At 40.1% G+C, this 22,098-nt stretch overlaps 1 protein-coding gene across 1 annotated transcript in view; it reads right to left on the reverse strand.

Annotated features, from left to right (window-relative positions):
• The window catches only part of ZNF536 (zinc finger protein 536), a 184,507-nt gene extending 163,001 nt beyond the window's left edge, over positions 1 to 21,506 (reverse strand). The window contains exon 1 of the mRNA XM_065662622.1: positions 19,337 to 21,506. Coding sequence (XP_065518694.1) covers positions 19,337 to 21,506 — 2,170 coding nt within the window. The remainder of the gene's footprint in view (positions 1 to 19,336) is intronic.
• Between the last annotated feature and the right edge of the window lie 592 nt (positions 21,507 to 22,098).

A 22,098-nucleotide genomic window follows, 5' to 3' on the forward strand; every position in this document is an offset into this window, starting at 1 on the left:
CAAGAATTCCATTTTCATATGAGGCAGTTTCATAAGAAAACACTTGAATGATATTACTGAGCTATGCTTACAATATCTGGCCTTGTTTAAGTTACATAATTTAATTTCAGACTCACTAACTCACCTCATTGCTGTTGAGCCTTTCCACCATTGCATTATTAAATCCTGTAATAATACCATTTTATTTAAGGCATTCTCATAATTGCATGGTAGTCATTTGCAACAGAACACTCATCCCCTAAAGCTGTTATTCCTGGGAAAATAACAAATAGGTGGAAAAAACCTTTCTTCATTTTCCATCTCCTTATTCCCTTGCTTACTCACTACAGAGAAAGAAATAACCATATCAAAACTAACAAAGCTGTCACCTTGGGTTAGAAGACAGAGATACAGATTCTGCTATGGGCACATGCACAGATCTAGAACTGGCAGATATGTAACCATATTCTTGACAGGAGTAGTGAAAAGATGATGTTGAAATGAAGTATGGCTTTTCCCATTTCATATATACTACTACAAAACGGTCCTTCTGTGTTGCATTGTCTTGTCTTCTGCAAAAAATGCTCCCAACTGCACAGTAATTTTCCCAGAAAATATATATATTCTGAAATTTTAATCTATTTCTAAGGCAAAATAATTCCTAATGAACATTGGAAGAAAAAGATCTAAAAAGATTTTTAAGTGAATACGTTACAGAAATGTTATTTTTACATTCTTTTAAAATATAGGTGAGTGAAGGAAGGAACACTTCTATTTTTAATTTTATTTGGTACCACAATAAAGTCCAATCACTGGAGAGTGGTAATGGCAAGAGTTGTTTTAACTGCACACTAAAATACACTGGAAGTGATTTACATTGGAATCATTACGAAAAGTCTATTATATTTACCAAAGCCTTTTAAGTAACAGCAATAGAAACAGTGAAAAATATAGCAGCATGGGCCATCGGATGAAGAAAGAATCATATATTATGGAAAAATATTGCACATCTTTTTTTGAACCCTCTCATGATGGCTTTAATTACAGTGCTTCTGTAAGGAAATGAACAACAATTGTACTGGTTGTATGGGTCAAGACTTATCTTTTAAGAGATAACACCTCACCATATGAAATTACACATTTGTAAGATGGTGCAGAACCACTTAAGCAGCTATTCTTAGAAAACAAGATTCTTATCTGATCAAACATTTCTTGGTACTTTATGAAGAACAAGTCAAAGGACATTAAGAATCACACAACAGATGCTGTTTAAAATATAGGAGACCTAACCACTCATCTGGATTATACTATCCAGAATCATTAACCAAATGGAAAAAGCATGCCTGTTTTGTAAATAACATTAGTATACAGTGATATTTTATGGCATCAACCAGAAAAACTATTCCGGCTTGCTAATCACAATACTTTCTATACCAGCTTCATAACTCGGCAAACCAGTACCCCAACACAGTGTCATCAGAAGCACTTATACAAGACAAACTTGTCTCTAAACTGGAGAGACATAAATCTGATGAATGCACACCCTGTGGATAAAGAATTGCCTGAATGGCTGCACTCAGAGTTGTGGTCAACAGCTCAATGTCCAAATAGAGATGGGTAACAAGTGGTGTCCCTCAGGGGTGGGTGTTGGGACACATCCTGTTCAACATCTTTGCAACATGGACAGTGGGATTGAGTGTGCTCTCAGACAATGCCAATGACAACACCAAGCTGAGTGGTTCGGTTGATACACTGGAGGGAAGGGATGGAGGGACCTGGATACACTTGAGAGGTGGCCAGTGTCAAACTCATGAAGCTCAACAAAGCAAAGTGCAAGGTCCTACACCCGGGTCGGGACACAGCTACAGACTGGGCAGAGAAGAGATTCAGAGCATCCCTGCAGAGAAGGACTTGCGGGTGTTGGTCGATGAGAAAATGAACATGAGACAGCTAGCGTGTGCTCGTAGCCAAGTAACAAACCGTATCCTGGGCTGCATCAAAATAAGCGTGACCAGCAGGTCGAAGGAGGTGATCCTGCCCCTCTGCTCTTGTGAGACCTCACTTGGAGTATTGGGTACAGTTCTGGTGTCCTCAACATAAAAAGGACATGGAACTGCTGGAACAAGTCCAGAGGAGGGCCACAAGAATGATCAGGGGACTGGAGCACCTCCTATATAAAGACAGGCTGAGAAAGTTGGGGCTGTTCAGCCTGGAGAAGAGAAGGCTGCGTGGAGACCTCATAGCAGCCTTCCAGTATCTGAAGAGGGCCCTATAAGGATGCTGGGGAGGGACTCTTCATCAGGGACTGTAGTGACAGGACAAGGGGTAATGGGTTTAAACTTAAACAGGGGAAGTTCAGGCTAGATATAAGGAAGAAGTTCTTTACTGTGAGGGTGGTGAGGCACTGGAACAGGTTCCCCAAAGAAGTGCAAATGCTTCATCCCTGGCAGTGTTCAAGGCCAGGTTGGACAGAGCTTTGGGTGACATGGTCTAGTGTGAGGCATCTCTGCCTATGGCAGGGGTGTTGGAACTTGATGATCTTAAGGAACTTTCCAACCCTAACCATTCTATGATTCTACAATTAGAACTTGCGCCAAAATGTTGTAAATAGATGGTATCTTAATATCTCTAGCTTACCAACATTTAGGGTAAACAAGCACACAGAACATACATAGGCGGAAGATCAACGGACATCACGCTGGTTAATGTAATCAGAAACTGACCTTCACTCACTTTAGAGCACTGCCTTTTATAGTTTCCAAGCTTGGTTCCGTGCTTAAGCTTTATAATGATTGATTTCTACACATAATGCAAAGACAGCTGATTGGTCTCTACGTATAATGCAAAGGCAGCTGATTGGTCCCTTCAGCATCCAGGAGCTGCTTCTCTCCGGCAGAACTTCTGCATACGTGGCCACAACTTTGCTCTGAAGTAATCTGTGAACTAGGCTGTTAATCCTTACTACAAACTCTAACCAATGGCAAAAGTCCTGGATCACTCACATGCCCATTGTTTGTTAAAAAGCCCTCAACAGTAGTCCAATCAATTCATGAGATCTGCATATTAAAGACAGTTCAAACTGGGTATTATTCTTTCTGGAATATCTTGTTAAGTATATTAAAAGGAGAACGAAGTTAATCATATTCTTAAATCCTTTGGAAATAGGTTTCAGAGAAAAAAAGCATTCTCGTAATATTGTGATAAGCAACATGAACTGGATTACAATCCCCCACAGTTTAAACTTTCTTAAGTCATGCCCCTAACCCTAGATGCAGAGATGTGCATTTACCATCTGCGATTCACTATAACCTCTGTTCTCCAAAACAGCATATTTGCAGCCAGTATGTTCATAGGCAAAGGAGTTCCAGTCAGATGCAGACATGAAATGGCAAAGACAGTCTAAAAAGTGAACACACTCAACTTTTGAATTCAAGCTCCCCAAATCTTATTTTCCACTGCAGTTTCTAGAATAGAGACTCATAATACCTCCACACATATTAGTCCCTCACTTCTTCTCTGATATTCACCTGTACTCAAAAAAGACAGGGTTTTTTTAAGACAAAAATCTATTTCCCATACTTAACTCTATGTTTCTTGTTCAATTTAAAAAGAACAACCGAATAAAGCATTTTCTTAATGAAAAACTACTGTCTACACACTACACACTACAAACATCAACAGCTACTACAGACATCGAGTAGATCTCTTGGTCCAGTTGTTTGATCCAGAATACTAATTTATATAATATAGGGTGTAAGCAAACTCAAAGTGTAGTGTAGAAATCTGAAACGGTGTCTTAACAGTTCTTAATTTACCTTTTAGGACCCAAAGCAGGAACTGAGGTCTGCACTGCATGCTCACACAATCTTTTGAATATGTCAGACTCCAGTCAAGGAAATTCCACCGAGACAGAATTAAGTATTTATATACTTGGTATAAAACAATGCAAATTAAATACATCTGATCTTCTTTTCCCTTATATCTGGTACTCCTGAAAAGCTACGTCAAAATTTGCATTCAAGATGCTGACCAATAATGTGTGTTTTAACTTGCTGTGGCAAATAAAACTTTGTGCCATATGGCTGATGAGAGATATTCTCTCTCTTTTTCTCTAAACAGCTGGGTGAGTAACAAGAAGGAAAAGACAGTCAGCAGCTGCACACTGTTATCATTACTTTGATACTGCTTGAAGGAATCTAAGCCTTCCACAGGTATGCACCTGAGATTAGAGGCAAAGAATTTTCCTCTCTAAATAGAAGAGGAAACAGCTATGGGAGTTATAATTATGTTTTACAGGTGTCATCAGAACAATGCTTCCAAATTTTACCCAGAACAAACATACTCTTTTTCTATTTTGTGAACGAATTTTTCAAAGGCCTTCAGGGAAAAGATATTATTGTACAAAGGCAACAACAGTGAGTAAATAAGTATAAAGGCAAACACTTCTACTGCAGACTTCCCAACTTTATCTATTTCACCCATGAAACTTTAGTAGTTATCCAATAGGATCTGCAAACAAAGCATTAACCGTTCAAGCTCTGTGTTTAATTACTGTGTACCAGGAATCCCCAGGCTGGAATTTCACTTCACCACCATGGCTGGCAAAGCCTTTGCTGGTAATCAGAGGAGAATTAATGAGCCACATGGTTCTGATTCCTTGTAAGTCAAAAAGTACTTGGAACGGGTAATAGCTATAGCAACTTCACCTAGTATTACCTTCTGAGTAACCTATGCTTTTGTAGCCACAAGAACTCCTGATCTGGAAGGATGTCAGCTGCAGCTGGGGCTAAGTGGGAAGAGGGAACTGGAAACAAGTAGAACATGATGCATAAGGGAGGAAGACTATGGACACCCCTCTGTGCCACACAGCTCTTGCACTTACCTCACCTTCCACCATCTTGTCTGAAGGGCACTGTAATTCGTAATTCCAAAGGCAAATGTATTCTAAGTCTTTCATTGATGCTTCATTATAAGTCAAGAAAGAAAACAACCAACAGAAGCTACTGTGGTCATTATGAGACAGCTGTAGCTGTACTAGCTCCTCTCCCTGTGAGGTGAGTGACCTGACAAACACACTTTTCAATTTTCTCCTACAGAGTTTGGAAATTTTCATGAGAATTTTCTCAGCTTCTTTGGATGCCTGTGTGCTTCTTCCTTCTACACCAAACAAGTACATGGGAGGAATATTTCACAAAACAGTACAATTAAAGGGAGTAATACAGTATCTTAGAAAATTTAAATTCCAGTTTGCATGGACAAATATTTACAAAGACTACAAGACTATTCTCATCCAGTCATCATACACAAACTCCCCACTTAATCGCATGCACCTAATCACAGGAGTAAGAATTTTGAAAGTTCATAATAAGTGATCTGTGACACAGCACAAATTGAAGGAACACTTGCACAAATTTCACAAACAACTCTATTGTAAGCTTTTCTAATGTAACTATTGAGCATACAAGGTTTCCAAGTAATCAGGGAACAGCAATTACAATGCAGTGCTAATTGTGGTCTTTGTGAAATCAAAGTTCTTTTTCTATACACACATAAATTTTGGAGATAGAAACCACCCTTCATTGTTGGAAAGCACCTAGAATTGCCTGGACAATACGAGCAGCTGTAAATAAGTTTAAATTATTATACACGGTTATCGTTGCTAGGTAGGACTTGGCTTCCAGCATTGCAACAGCAACGGCAAAAGTCTGGGCTGGACTAAGAAAACAAGCAAAGAATCCAGAGGTGAAAATTACCTCTGTGGGGATGGTTTGTATTTGCTAACGCCTTTTAAAAATTATTTTGCATATTTGCTAGAGCAAGGTATTGCCAGTCTCTGCCTCCAGGCATCCTTGCACTTGTACTCTTGTTGCTTTCAAGTTCAGTGTCACCAAGATACTTTCAGGCAACAGATCATCTAATGAAGAGCAATATTGATGCCAGTGTGTAATGACTTCTGGAGAAGAAGAGTGATGTTATTCAGCAATACAAAGAGACAATCTCACTTTCTTCTCAGATAAACAACTTGGTAATGAAAGACTGTTTAGAGGTAAAAAACAACCAAAGGGAATTAAAAGGGGCACAGCAACTAGGGTGTTAAAAAACCCCAGAAACCCAAGGTTCAAGTATCAATAACAGTCAGAACCACTGATTCTGTTTCTGCTGACAGGAAATTAAAAAAAAACATGAAAATTCAGATGAGGATTTAAAAAAATAATAATCTAGTGACAGACACTGAAAAAAGAAGTATCTCTGAAAAAAACATTTACAGAAGAGCAGTAAAAATTATCACTATACTCATGTCTGTCTCCAAATCACTGTACTAAACCCACACCTGATGCAACTGATTAAAACAGAATGCTAGCTGGAGAACAGTAAAGAGGGGTGTCCCTCAGGGATCTGTATTGGGACCCGTCTTGTTCAACATCTTTGTCGGTGGCACGGACAGTGGAATTGAGTGCACCCTCAGCAAGTCTGCCGATGACACCAAGCTGTGTGGTTCGGTTGATACACTGGAGGGAAGGGATGCCATCCAGAGGGACCTTGACACACTTGTGAGGTGGGCTGATGCCAACCTCATGAAGTTTAATTATGACAAGTGCAAGGTCCTACAGCTGGGTTGGAGCAATCCCAGCACAGCTACAGGTTGGGCAGAGAAGAGATTCAGAGCAGCCCTGCAGAGAAAGACTTGGAGGTGCTGGTCGATGAGAAAATGAACATGAGCTGGCTTCAGTGTGCACTCGCAGCCCAGAAAGCCAACCGTATCCTGGGCTGCATGAAAAGGAGCGTGACCAGCAGGTCGAAGGAGGTGATCCTGCCCCTCTACTCTGCTCTTGTGAGACCTCACCTGGAGCATTGTGTGCAGTTCTGGTGTCCTCAACATAAAAAGGACATGGAACTGCTGGAACAAGTCCAGAGGAGGGCCACAAGGATGATCAGGGGACTGGAGCACCTCCTGTATGAAGACAGGCTGAGAAAGTTGGGGCTGTTCAGCCTGGAGAAGAGAAGGCTGCGTGGAGACCTCATAGCAGCCTTCCAATACCTGAAGGGGCCCTGTAAGGATGCTGGGGAGGGACTCTTCATTAGGGACTGCAGTGATAGGACAACGGGTAATGGGTTCAAATTTCAAACAGGGAAAGTTTAGATTGGATATTAGGAAGAAGTTCTTTACTGTGAGGGTGGTGAGGCACTGGAATGGGTTGCCCAAGGAAGTTGTGAAAATGCTCCATGCCTGGCAGTGTTCAAGGCCAGGCTGGACAGAGCCTTGGGTGGGATGGTTTAGTGTGAGGTGTCCCTGCCCATGTCAGGGGTGTTGGAACTTGATGATCTTAAGGTCCTTTCCAACCCTAACTATTCTATGATTCTATGATTAGTGCCCCTTAATGCTTATGCAGTGCACAGCAGTCAGCATTGTCAGGAAGGCTTGAAAGTGTAACTATGTTATATTTCTTCCTATACATTAATTGCACCACATTGATGAACTGTGTGAAATATCTATACTGTAATTGCAAATCAGGCCCAAATCCCTGAAAATCTGTGTATTTTTTAAATCACTAATGCCACCAGTACTCTGTGTGCAGTGAAAAGATGGTCATTACAGAAAGATGCCATGAGCCATTTTTAAATAGAATGCATTTAAATTTACCAAAATCTTATTGCCAGTCTTGGGTTTGTTTTTTAACAGTGCTAAAGAGTCACTTGGGAAAGCCTGTTACATACAAACAGTGCACATACAAGCTTAATTCTTCAGCAACTTCAGACAGAAGTATAAAATTCAAGCTGGAGTCCCAAGGCAAGGAGATAGAGCTCTAGAAAATCTGATGCAAAGCCTAATCTGTCATTTGTTGTTATAGTCTGTAGAATATTTGAAAGGGAAGCAAACATGCTAGCAAACACTACATGTTACTTGTCTTAAGGGAAGTTTCTGAGTTTTTGTTCACCTATCCAGACACAGATAATCAAAACGAAGACCTTATAAGCCAAGTGCTTCACCACAGGTCATCTATTTCTACATCTCTTTCTCTGCATATAGGCTACATTCAGTTTATCAGCAGAATGTCCTATAAATGGTAAGAGTCTAAGAAAATAGTAGATGCAATATTTATGTCAGCAAAACCTATTTCTAATGGTACTTCTGTGCACACCCTGTTCCGGAATGCAACGGCACAGGTGAACAGTTTTTGTCAAGTATGGTACCTCTTTCCTGGTGTACAATCTTGCAGAAGTGACATTGCTGTTGTTGGCACTGCATAGGCAGACAAACCTGGTTAGCTCAGTGTTAACTGCCCACTGAGTCTGATCACTGGTGTGAGACAGGGTCACACTGACAAAATACCAATCATGAACTGGGAAGACGTCTAGTTCACACTGCTGCCCTTCTAATTTATACCTCAACAGATGATATTAACTGGTATTAGAACAGCAAATTACTCTATTCTTACTTCTATTACCGTATCCTTAACCATTACAAAAATAAAATAAAAAAATAACTATAAAACCAGATAACAAAATAAAATGAATAAAAGAAACACCTACATAATAACTATTACATGCTCATCAGCTCACTCATCCTTCCACTGTATAAATGTCAACTAGTGTTCAAATTATCCCTTAGAGAAAGAGTCCACCTGTCCCACAATTTTTTCATGCAGAAGCTGGATCAGAAGGATACTGACTGGTGGTATTTTGGAAGTGAAAAACATTATGCCTACAAGGTTTTGAGTGCAGTTACAACCTATTTTCTTTAATTCTCACTCTTCAGTATGGTTCCACATGTGCAGCTAGGAACAAGTTTTATGAGTTTGATTAAATATAGTTAAAGATACAACTAAAGAAGCTGTTTTCTGTACAAAATACAAGGAAATGACATAAAACAATCAGCTCAAATGCATTTTGGTTGTGGGATTTTTTGCCATTTTCATTCAAGAATTTACAGAACTATTTTAAATTGATCTGATGACTTTCACATTGTGTCTATCATGCTACCTACTCATCAGTGACTGTTTTGAAAATTACTGAATTGAACCCAGCGTCTGAAATGCTCACTATTGGAGACTTTACCTTATTTTTTTTTTATCTGACCTTTTATATATTTATTCTCAATACAGTAATCTTAATTTTCATTTTGGTTTGTCTCCTATGGGCCTTTCTGTGAACACAGCAACAATGAAAACAGACAGTTTTGAAACACTGCCTTCTATGCTTGCCAAAATTTACTTTACAATTTAAGAAAGCCCTATGCTACTTAACGTCTGTTATTTTCTTTGGCCAAGGGATCTTTTGAAATTCTGAGTAGAGCTGTGAAAACCCAGATGATGAACAAGCACAGTAGTTCAGTGCATTCAGGATTTAACTTCAAAAAACTCTCCATGTTTTCTAGGCTCACTAGACTCATCAAGCTAAATTCAAGTCAGCAGTGCTTTTGAAATACTTGTCAGGAAGTTAAAAATACAAAACATGTTCAATCAGTCAGAATTTTTTCAACAGAGGGGGTAGGAGCTTAATGCCAGTCAATGGTAGGAACTAACCAAAAGCACAGTAAGATGACATCACTGGATGAGGACACACTTACTGACCTTCTAGCTGTGGTACCTGACTGTACAGCTGCACATCCTTCTTTCCCATAAAAAAAATTTAACTTTGCTATATTCAGCTCTGCTCAGGTCTGGTTGATAGAAGTTCATTTCATATACTTTTAGGGAGAAATATAATAAAAACAGTGCCCTACACAATCAGATTGCCTAGCAGAATCATTTATGCTTTTGCAAAACACATGTAAACTAGCACAAAGTGCTACTTTCTAATGGGTCTTTATGTCCCACTCACTGTGCAGAGGTGTAAATGATGACACACTGTGAATGGGAGTAGTGAATCAGCCCCACATTGTCTGAAGATATATTACCACAGGCTCCTATGAAAGGAAAAGCAAGGACACTAAAGCCACTGAGGAAAAGAACAATAATGTTTTTCATTGATAATGCTATACATGTTCTTAGTAATGAGTTTCTCTCTCAACTCACTCTAAGTAAAGCAATTGGCATGTTCTTTAGATAGAGCAACAGTACAAATACAGCTGTGTATATCTGACACACAAGCGTTTGATTTTGGACTTGCTGAATGTTCAGATAGTTGATGAGATCACTTCAGTCCTGCTGCACATAAAAAAACCAAGGTATCTGCAGCATGTCTAATTCTGATATTAATCACTGTCCTCAATAGACTGAGAACCTGCACCAGGGTCACTACTATGCATCCTTTCTTGCACTAAGATAGTTTCCAAAAAATTGCTATTCACCACAGGGTTACTGGGAGGAGAACGGCTGGGAATTGATGGGCATCAATTGTACCCACAGCTGTGAGTTCTTCATTTCTGGCTGCCATAAACGGAGTTCCAAGTCTTTTCACAGTTCTTTCAGTGCTAAAGAAATGGGGGCTATTCCTTGGTGTTATTTCAGCAGCCTCACTGGCTTCAATTTGTCTCCCCAGGTACTCAACCTGTGGTCCACATGAAGGCTGAGTGTAGAGCAGGAAAGGTAGCACAATCCTGCCATCAGCTTGCTGTGTTGAGCTTTAATATATAAGATAGTACCTATAATGTTTTGGTAGATGAGTAACAAACATGGATTCAAACAGCAAACAGACAAAGAAACAGTAATTTAAAGTGTTCTGTATTTATCCTCTACTAATGCTTGCCTTTTTCAGTAACGTCCACTTTCAGCCCTTGCCTCTCTTACAAAGAAAGTTCATTATAATTATCCTATAGTGGTCACAATCATGAAGTCACCATTTACACAGTTACTAGATAGTAGCATCTGAGCAACCACAGTATTTTTTCTGCACAGAATAGAAAATAACTGTGATGAGCCTGATACCATTGTGTGCTAAATGTGGTTGCATGTTGACTTAATGTTCTTCATGGTTCTGGCATCATGATTATTTTAAGAAAACAAATAATATTATAGAATAATAGAATACTTGATAGTCAAACTCCTCCCCTTCAAAACCTCACTGCCTACTTTCTTAGTGGCAGTAATAACATGGAAAACATTAATCATAATAAATATTTACTTGATCAAGGACGCACACGCAGACAGATAGAATCACACATCTATGTCCATAAGATTAAAATAAAAGCACTAGAATATACAAAAGAGCAGTAACTGTCAACTTCCACTTCTGTAATTTTTCCCCTTTACATACATGGCATTCTTTTATGCCCATCTATTTCCAGTTAATAATCAAAGTCAAAGATGTACTCCTCTTTCCTTGAATTCTCTCCAAATGATGAAAAATGGCTGTTTGCTTTCCTTTTGTTCACAGACATCTTTGAATCCCCTTTTGGTCTCAGTCAGAGCATAGCTGGTATTCCATAAATCTACCAGGAAAGTGTGAAGTACTTAAGAAGGATGCTTAAGACATTTCAGAAAGTCTTTTCAGATTTGCTTCTATCCTTCTCTGAATAGCTTTGTTAGATCATTAAAAGGGAAAATTATGTAGTCTTTGATAAATAGCCTACTCCCCTACCTCAGTGTTAGGTAAGATGTTAGTAGATCAGTTTTCAATTACATTAGCCAATGATATATGTGCTAAGGCATTCCTAAAAACCTAATGAAGACACCTAAAAAGAGACACATGAGGAAAACACAGCTAGAACACAAGACAGAAATGAGCAAGAATCACAGCTAACAGAAGGACGATTATATCCATGCCACTTACAGCCATCCTTACAAAGCACATCTGAAAAATAAGTAGAGATGACTCTATCATATATTTTGTAAATTTTCTAATTAGGGAGATCCCTAACCTTAACGCTGCAGAATCTCTGTTGCTTTCGGAAGGTCCGAAATGAGCTCAAAATCAGAGGCATGGCCCAGAAGTCCCGTCCTACTCTTTAGTTTAGTATTTAAACAAGGCCCAAAGCATGGCTGCTCTACTGTGCCCCCTCAAAGTCTCTGTTCATGCTAGATGGTAATGCAAATTTAGGGAACAAAAAATCTGGGAAGAAGTGGAAAACAGTCTAGAAATACTGGGTGTGTTTTGAAGCAAAGATAAAGGAGCATCATTAGGGATGAATACTGCCACCATGGAAGCAAGAAATAGAGCAAGAAGGAAAATCCTTCAAAGGGGACAGCTGTGCTCACCAAAGCTGGGTTCTGGTAAGACCCCACTACAGCTTGTTTCCGTCCGGCAAGACTCCATGCCTTCCTTCTGACCTTCCCTGCAGTGAAGGATGCAGGTGGGGAAACTCTGGGACCTGTCCCTGGAGGGTCTGGGACCCCGCCAGAGCCCACCCTAGGAATTCGCAATGCTGGCTGCATGCCCCAGGTGGACCTGCAGTATCTGAGGCCTTCTGGTTCTTCAGGGACTTAGGCTGTCCATGACTGAGCTCCTAGGAATGTCATGCTCCGCGTGATCATGGCACATAAACAGAAAATACCAGGCTGGTATTTCAGCCTATTCTTGGACCTCTGCCTAATGTTTCCTTCCCCTTCTTCTTCCCCCTCACTTTTGATAATACTCACTTACATGCTAGCTTGGGAAAGTGCAGCCAAGCTTCTGGATTTTATTTTGATCCCGAAGTAACTCTCTAATAAATGCTGAGACTATTTAAACTACAGCTAGCCTAGGTAGTAAGATCTTTGAATGTACAAGTAGGGAAACTTCATTTTCATATAAGAAAGAAGAGCATTAAGTTGGTGCAGCCAAATAGCTCAAGCCATGACTAGAGAAGATGCCAAAAGCTCAGAGTGGGTTTGCCAGGGACAAGGGTGAAGTTTCCACAGTTGGGAACAGCATTAGTCAGAGGCTTCTTAAACTGCCCTTGAGCATCACCAGCTGATGCAGGTACAGACTGATTGACAGCAATGGCCCTGCCACAGGTACTCAAGAACACCCTCAGATGCAGCTATCACATAAACATGAAAAGGGTCAGAATTCACATCCCTGTTTTTCACTCAGGCATGAGCAGGACTTTGGGAAACAATGAGAGTCTCTGCCCAGTGACAGCAATTGAAGCCAAAAGGGATGCCAATTTATTTATCCATATTCACCTACTGTTTCACCAAGAAGATGGACAATGTACTTTGCCAAAATGATTCAGGACTTCATAATCAAAAATCCTATTCCTTAGTCAGTACTTCTGAGAAATGGGGACCTTCTCTCAAGACTTATGAGTTTGTATGCTAACTTGGGCGGTGATACTAGAGCACAAAGGCAGGCTCAGGAGAAACAGTGGCATTCAGATGCTCAAATCAGTGCCAGATTTCAGATTTCGCCATGCCATGTTAGATCCCACCATAACAACTTAATGGTGCCCCTGTAACCTATGAGAGTGGTTCAACAAATGCCAAGAAACAACCTGTAAATGACACTGAAACACCACATAAATACTTTGTGTTTCAGTATGTCACCAGTGAAACGGAGGAGGGGAACTGGAGATTTTGAAGAAGTTCACATCTGGGGTCTTACTTAAGCTGAACCTCTAAATTCATCATTTAACTTTCAAATTAAAACCAACATCCCTTCAATGTAGCTGAGAGCTGTCCTGATAATAAATATATTATCTCATGCCATCCTTTAAACTCCTCCTTACCTATTTGCACACAGACACATCAGAGACTATCTGAGGGCAAAACACAAAACTTAGGATTAGGCTTTTTTCCCATCAACTAAAACTACATTTTTTTTTAATCACATTCTCAGTACCAATAGACCGCATTACTTGAACATGTCACCAGACACAGGAAAGAGAAGCAGTCTCTGGTCTTCCCATCACAACAGGACCTGGACATCCGCCTTGTAGAACATTCACCGTGTCCCCCTCCAGAGGTCATAAAGCACTTGCTTTGCAAAGACACAACAGGGAGGTGTTTTCTTATTTTTTTACTACAGTGCCCCTTTTGCAGGTGTTACTCATCCTGGAGTACAGACTGACAGTAGCAATGTTGGGCTAATTCTACCATTTCAGTAGTGTTAGTGGTATTGATCCTAGATGTACAGCAATGCACCTATAAATGAAACCTAGCCCTTCAAACATCATTAATTAATGTTATAACGTCAAAACATTACTAAAGATACTTAGCTATAGCGTTTCTACTTGTAAAATAAGCCTCTTAGAGTAGCTCTTTATGTCTTGAAGCAAAGGAAATGAGTCTGCAATTAAGCCAGTGTGAAAAAAAATAAAAAGGGGGGAAAAATAGAAACAAACCAGACTTGGGACCACCATGATGATCCCCACAAGTAAACCCTGACCTTTCAACAGAGATGGCAATTTAAGGCATTATGTAAGAGTAAAAGCTGACTCTTTGCCAGGTTATTAGTATAGGCCTGTGCCTGCAGCAGCTTTGCTGTAAGCACTTTCCCAAATGTCTAGATGTACACAGCTTTAATACACACAACTCAAGCTCCTGTAAATCTCTTACAAACATGGAGCAGCATGTACAGTATTCCATATCAGGGATTGAAAGGCTGCATATGGTGCTCAGTTATAACAGCTGAGCTTTAAAAAAGTGCGGCTTTGCATCTCGCTGAACCTGATACCAAATGAGGCCAACAAAGACAAAAAGAGGAAAAAAAAAAAAAAAAAAAGAAAAAAGGCAGAAAGTGAAAACGCCTATATTAAATAGCATTTCCACAAAGAAAGTTCTGTGTGCCATCCTCCAGGACTGACAACTTGCCAAAGCAGTGCTAGCTGCCTGCAGTTCTCAAGCTCCATATTTGCAGCTATTTTATAAGGTAAAATATCTTCAGCCAGGGGAGGGAAAAAAAACTAAGTGTTTCCCCTACCTCTCCCCATGTCCCTGCTTGGCAAACCAAAGCAAAGCAAAACATAACACCTGCCCAAGGAAACGTCAAGGCAGTGGGCTAGTTCAAGTCCTCCTTTAGGGACTGACTAGTGACAGAAATTATGTTTTCCTGTTGTTTCCACAGTTGCCCAATCAGAAAGATTAAACTGATCCTTGAGGTAGAGAGGGAAGCTGAAATGCAGCAGGAAGCCAGGCTGGAAAGCAGATTTCCTTGGAAACACCTAGAAACTTTTACTTTCTCTTTCCTCAGTTTCTAATGCCTTACCACAGCCTCGCTGTGCGTGCCGCAGCCCTCCCCTCACAGCCCCCTGTTGCTGCATGCCATCCCACCGCTCCAGTCTGAAGTTTGGCTTTTGCAGCATGAAGCAGCTGGGCCAAGCTACCAGGGAATGATAATGACCTCAGAAATCTGCTGTTAGCTCGACAACAATAGGGTGCTCAGTCTACTGGAAAATTGTGTTCATCAGCTAACTCTGCTCAGTTACTAATTGACATTGCCAAATATTTTAAGAACAATTGGAATGCACAAGCAAAAAAATGAAGATCTTAATCCTCAGACTTAAATTTTTTTGCCTGTTTTGTTCACAATGAGCAGATGATGGCTATCACTGAAAAGAGGAAGAAAGAAAAAAGAAAGAAAAAGAAAGAAAAGGGGAAGAAAGAAAAGCAAAAAAGAAAGAGAGAAAGAAAGAAAAAGACAAAGCAAAAGAGTATCATATCACTGTCTTTCCTATGTCTGTGCAATGATGGCTACTACAAAAGGTTTTTATGTGTTCTGTCAGAGGACATAAATATGGGCTAAAACTGTATTTAATACCTAAAGCTTTTCTACTTAAAACCCCTCATTTTAACCCCCCAAAAGATGTCTGAAAGATTCCAAAACAGCTGATCAAACAAACTAGGCCAAAGTCCACATGAAATGCTGCATACAAGAATAAGTGGTTGTATCTAACAGTATTTTATTTTCTTTTTTTTAATCCCCATGCTTTCCATTGATCATGGAACTTGGCCTACTTTATTTAATGAACTGGAGGGTCAGTGCATTCAATTACCCCCTTCATACTATCAAGACTTCAATTATCCCCACACCAAAATTATAGGAAAATGCAGAAGGTACCACCCTGCTGGATATAATGAACAGTATCATTTCTTCCCACATTAAGTTTTAATTATTCTATGCATTAATTCCTAAGTAAAACTGGTACAAATACAACTTTTGTTTAATATAAGAGGGCTAGAAGTAAGACTGGACATCTGGCCCTGCTTTACTGCATTTCTGCTGTGATGCTGCAAAATTAATTTCAGAAGGGTGCCTGCAGTTAGACAAGAACCACCCCAACAGCATCCCCCATCCACAACACCATAAGGAAGAGTGCAGAGGCACATATTTTTTGCAGCAGTTTCCCTTTGTATTCTATATGGAGACAGAAATGACATTTATTTGACTCTCATAATTTCACAGAAAAGTAAACAAAAAACAAGATAAAACAATGAAAAACACAGGGAAATTATCTGTGTGACTAGTTTTGTTCATTTCTGTTAAAAAAATATGACCTCTCAATTTGTCAAAGGTCCTAGTTTTAGCAGTTGATCTTAAGCTTAGTTCTCAGCAGTTTGGAGAGCTAAAGAACAAACACATTTTCTGGTTCACTGGAGTCATTTTCACATGTTCACTGATTCAAACATTCTTTTACTCACATAACAAACAGCTGCATACCACATTAGCCCAGCCAGTGACAGTCACACATCTCTGCAATAACTGTTTGATTGCAAACTTGACCCTTTCTTCTTCTCAGCCTGAGCTAGACAGTTTTAAACAGGCACTCCATTCCCAATCCTCCTTTGCAAAGAATTACATCAGATAACAAAGCCTTCTCTGCCACTCATTGTAAGCCTTCTTCTGGAGATCTGTTCTAAGAGGCACTGTGTAAAAAGGTTTTTATGATGAATTCAGAACTACTATCATGTTAAGAGCACCAATTTATAAAGAAGAATTCATTGGTTAAGATCTGAAAAAATAGTTTCTCAGGCCCTACTGACCCAGTTTTCAACAAAAAAGAATCAAGTGATGCAAATTAAGTTTTGAGACATTGTTATGCAGTCTGAGAAATTTGTAAAACTGTGTTTTGCGGTAATTTCTTAATAGAAGACTGAATGACTACTTAATTCTCCCCTGCGCAAAAAAACTGATTTCTTTATATTCTACTGGTTTATTTTTCACAGGTAGCAATCAAATACACACTTCATACTGATGAAAAGTTCCAACAGCAACCTGGCAGTAAAATTTAATTTTAAAGTACTAAAGAATACTTAGATTTTGTTCTGGTGAAATTCAATACCCTCTTTCTTTCATCTGATTAAGAAGTTATAAAAACATGCACACTTTCCCTGATAGGATGCATGACACTGAGAGCCTTCCTAGATTTACTAGTAACAGACGAAAGGAGATAATCAGATATTAATATAAAAGGTCAGTAATAAAGAACGTGCTTCCAGTGACTGTTATTCCATATATCTTGCTTTGATACTCCACATATTTTCATATGCTTTGATATAAATGCATCAGGTGTGAAAATGAAAATTGCCATTTAAGTTAAAAATAATTTTAAATTAGTGGCCAAAGAAAGAACAACACTGCAGGGGAATCTTTTGCCTTTGAAGACAGGAAAAACTTCCCACAACAATACACTTAATGAACCAGTACACTTGGAATTAAAGTTTTCAGGGCACTCGTTACTACACCAACTTTCACATGCAGTGTTTGAATCCTCTTCAGTCTCTATCAGTTCAAGACTCTGGGGCTCTCTTTCCCTCAGACTTTTCCAGACAGCCCTGGAAGTCTTTGGACAGAATTTAAAGAGTTTCGGGATCTTTTCTTTCTGATCCCCTCTATGGCATTGCCAAACAAAAGTGATGCTTTCTATATTAAAGAGGAGCAGTCCACCCCCCATTACCTCCCTCCCTCCCCCTCGATGTGAAGGATTTTTAAAAGTGAAAGTTAGAAAATAATCTTTTTCACACTGACATATTTTCAATCCTCTTAAAACAATCTCAACAACTATATATAGTAGGAAATTAGCTCTCGCCTGTTACCCTTGTTCCTACATAGAATTTTTCTAATGTGTCTCACCAGTAATAAATTGTATGCGAGGCTGTGACTCTAAGAGTAGACAGTGTGTTTCATGGGTATTTAAACAACAGCATTAAGTACTATAGGAATCTGTGGAATGTGGAGTGCAGATTTATGTGTCTTAACAATTTCTTTACTGGTTTGTAATAAGCCAGCAAACTAACACTTTATTTTTATATTAATTTGGCCTCAGAAGTAGAGTATACTGGAGCATGACAAGAACAACAAAAATAAACTGGCATATACTTAATAACTGTAACAGTGAATTGCTTCCAATACTAACATATTTTTCGAAACCGGGCGGGGGGGAGTGGGGGTGTGTGTGTGGGACTGAAAAGAATTACCCTCAACAGCCTGCTACCAGCTTTTTAACAGTGGGCAATGTAATGCCTTAAGGTACCTCAAACTGTCTTTCATTTTCTAGACTTAATGGCTGATTGCAGAAATCAATGTTGCCATTAGTAACAGAGTATTTGTTATGGCATGATTTCCTCTGTTGTTAGGCTTGAGGAATGATTACAGTATTAGTGAGGTGCTTTCTTTATAAAGCGCTGAAGATATAACTTTCAATTTACTATCCATTACCAAGTGACTTTGGAAATATACATGAGGCCAGAAATCTTACCTGTTATTATTTGAAGATTTTATTTCAGCAGTCATAGGCTAGTAACTTTAAAAATTGCACCAGGAAGCTCAATATTTTATAAACACCGCCAATGAAATATCATCTGCTTTCCTATTTTATACACAGCAAGTTAACATGACATACAATGCAATTAAAACGTTTCAGTTAAATTTCTATTTTCCTTGTACTTTCAAATATATGAGAATTAAGCAGAAGGCTTCATACATGTTAAAATGCGAAAAAAAGTTGAAAGATTATAATAAGTTAGTAACATATATTTTGAACCTCTTTTCAATCAGTCCAGTCACCAGGTACGTATCTCAGCTAAGTAACTGATACAGCTGTGGGAAGAAGGGCAATCAGAAAGTTTGGCCAACATGCTGTTTTTAATCCTAGTTCTTTGAACTACGGCTCAAAGAAGGCATCTTTCCTCACCCTTTTACATGAAGGGCATGGAAAGATCTGCAAGAAAGAGCCCTTCCAAAACCCAACAGGAGAGGCCCTGGAAGCAACATTGCCCTTGGTGACTGCTCAGACCCCACATGCTGCTGGCAGCAGGGTGGCAGAGGTAACAGCTGAAAGGATGGGAAACCTACCTTTGGAGGGGAGAAAAGGGTGAGCCCAGAATTCACCTACAAGGCACTGTGGGAACCCACACACGGATGTTCAGGCATATAACCACATCCCTGTAGATCACTGTGAAACGACCTAACAAGAGACTGCATAAACTACTTTGCTGCTGCAATTTCAAATATACCTATGAAGCTTTCAGTGAGGAGAGGGAAAGAGAAGTTATCTTACCTGAAGAGGAGGGTGAGGAAGGATGCGGGCTGTCCTCCTGGGCACTTCCCATCTGCGAGAGACCCCCACCTACTCCGCTTTCTTCAGTAATGTTAGAGGACCCTGGTGTTGTCGACCTGCTGACAGACTGAGACTCTTGGTCACTTCCAGATCCACGTCGCTCATCAAGACCACCTTGAATTATTTCATCTTCTCCTTTCCTGTCTCTTTTGTGGACCCTGGAGTGAACAACCACTTGGTGGTAGGTTCTGAAAACCCTTCCGCAGTCTGGGCATTCAGTTGGCTTTTCTTTCACATTTCCATGACTTTGTAAGTTGAAATCAAGTCCCTGGTTCATACCATGTGACAAAAAATCTCTACTGCCTTCTAAAGGGTCTAGTTTGTTTGGCAAGTCTCTCTGATTGCCCATTTTAGTGCTGTGAACCAAATCAGCAGGCATTTTCTGCTTAGAGCCATCTGCTCCTACTAACACATACTCCCGCTTCTCCTTATCAAACATAACTCCAGCATTTGCCAAAGTGTCTTCATGGCTGCGCTGTATCTGCTGCTCTTTAGACAAAAAGCCATGTTCCATGGCCATTCCCCTTGCCATAAGCTGCCAGGCTTGATAGCTGTTTACTGGATCCATTTCTGCCGCTTTGGCGGCAGCTTGTAACCTTTCTATACAGCTGGATTTCAGAGGAGGCACCAGATTGAGACAGCCCAATAAAGAATGTTTATCCCCTTCAGCCATACTGTGGCCAATACCAGAAATCGGTGAAAGAAGCTTCCCCAACACTTCTTTCTCCTTTATGGGCATATCTCCTTTGTTATAGATTTGATTTTGTTCACTTAAAGTCACTTTGTCAGGAGGAAGAAACCCACTCTGCAAACATGAGAGGTATCTCGAATATAGGTTTGCATGAGCTTCCTGGGACATGCTGCTGATAGAGACAGGTACTTCAGGATCATTAGGAGATTTGTTCTTTACAGATAACTTATTCAGGTGAACTTTCATGTGATTTTTAAGAAACCAAGGCTCTTTGAATCGCCTCCCGCAGATCTGACAGCAGTGTTCAAAGGAATCCTTGTGCTTTCTCATGTGGCCTTTCAGAAACCAGGCTTGGCTAAACACCTGGCCACACACCTCGCAACGGAACTCATTGGTGGACTGCTCCCCACTCCCATTGGAGCCCTGGCCCTGGGCTGACTCTGCAGTTATGTGAGCCTTCTCCACGTGGCTGATCAGCTCCTCTTCCTGCGAGGCAGCAAAGTCACACAGGGTGCACTTGTAAGGCTTGTGCAGGATCCTTATGTGCCTGTCCAGCTCTTCTCGCTTCTTAAACTTGCCTTTGCAGAACGTGCATCTAAACCCAGCTGTCTGAGTAACAACTTCTTCCTGGACACTGACTGGCTTTGGAGAGGGAACAGGGTTTGAAATATCAGGTGTGCTGTGATTAGCAGGCACAGACAAGTTGCAGTTTGCAAGAGGCATTGGCTGGGCATGCTGCTGTGCTTTCACATCAGGTCGTGGCTGCAGGAGGCTGCTCTTCATCTGTTTGTCCCGAAGAATTGCTCTCTCCTCCAGCTCATGCAAAAGCCTGTTTTCTTCTCGGACTCTTCCACGACCTTTGCCAAGGTTTCCAAGCTTATGAGTACGCAGGTGAATCTTCAGGTTGCCTTTCTGAGCTGCTCTGTGGTCACAGTATGGACACTTAAATGGTTTCTCTCCAGTGTGAGTTCGCATGTGTAGTGACAGGATGCTGTTAAAGCGAAAGCGTTTCCCACACAGAGGACATGGGTACTTTCTGTTTTTCCTGGCATCATCCTCTATATCACTCATCTGAGACATAATGCCTAGGTTTTGCCCATTCAAGAACTGCTGCAGGTCCACACGCCCATTCAAACTGGTATCAACCTCTCTATTGAGCTGGTTGGCCAACAGAGCCATCTGACTGCTGATGGGCTGGTTTGCTATGGACATGTGGCTTTTGTCTTCTAGTGGCGTTGACGTCTTCTCTTCTGGATTCTGCCTGTTCTGGAGCTCTGGGAAGGCATGGCTGAGCTGCGAAGTGATCTGGTGCAGCTTCTGGCTCATTGAATACTGTCCATTGAGTATGGTGCTGTTGAGATGGGCGTCAGCTTCTGGCACAGCTGAAGAAACACCAAGGCACAAACTAGCTTCTTCCATCTCTGAAAGTCAAAAGATAGTTTAGATTCAGACTGTGAGAGTTACAAGCATTGAATCACTGACGTGCAATTTGCATTTTATGTTTTACCTACTCATAATAATGCAAAGGAATTAGTGTAAAAACAATAAAAAGTGTATTAAGTACCAAATGTGCTACACAATTTTGACCATACAAGTGCTTTCATCATTCTGCATATTTGCAGTAATCATTAATTACTATTTTAAAATATGCAACAATTTCAAAATCTAATTCTTATGGAAGGGGCAAAGGCTTTTACTACCTCCCTTGTCTGTGTTGTGAAACTGCATCCGTTTATATTTCTAAATATATAGAAAAAGAACTTTCGTGCAGCTCTCCTATTTCCATTAGAAAACCCAGCAAAAAAAAACACCCAAAATAGAAATCCATTTGTAACTTTCAGTTCCATTAACCATATTCAATATATTACACATTCTACAATGAGAAAGATAGTTTTATGATTTGACAAAAACCCGATGGTATGATATTTACTGGTGTACAATAAAACATGATAATGTTTTGGGAAAAAATAAAGGACAAGCTTTAGAACAATAAAAGGGATTTTGCTTTAGT

Source organism: Lathamus discolor, chromosome Z, assembly GCF_037157495.1.
Source record: "Lathamus discolor isolate bLatDis1 chromosome Z, bLatDis1.hap1, whole genome shotgun sequence".
NCBI lineage: Eukaryota > Metazoa > Chordata > Aves > Psittaciformes > Psittacidae > Lathamus > Lathamus discolor.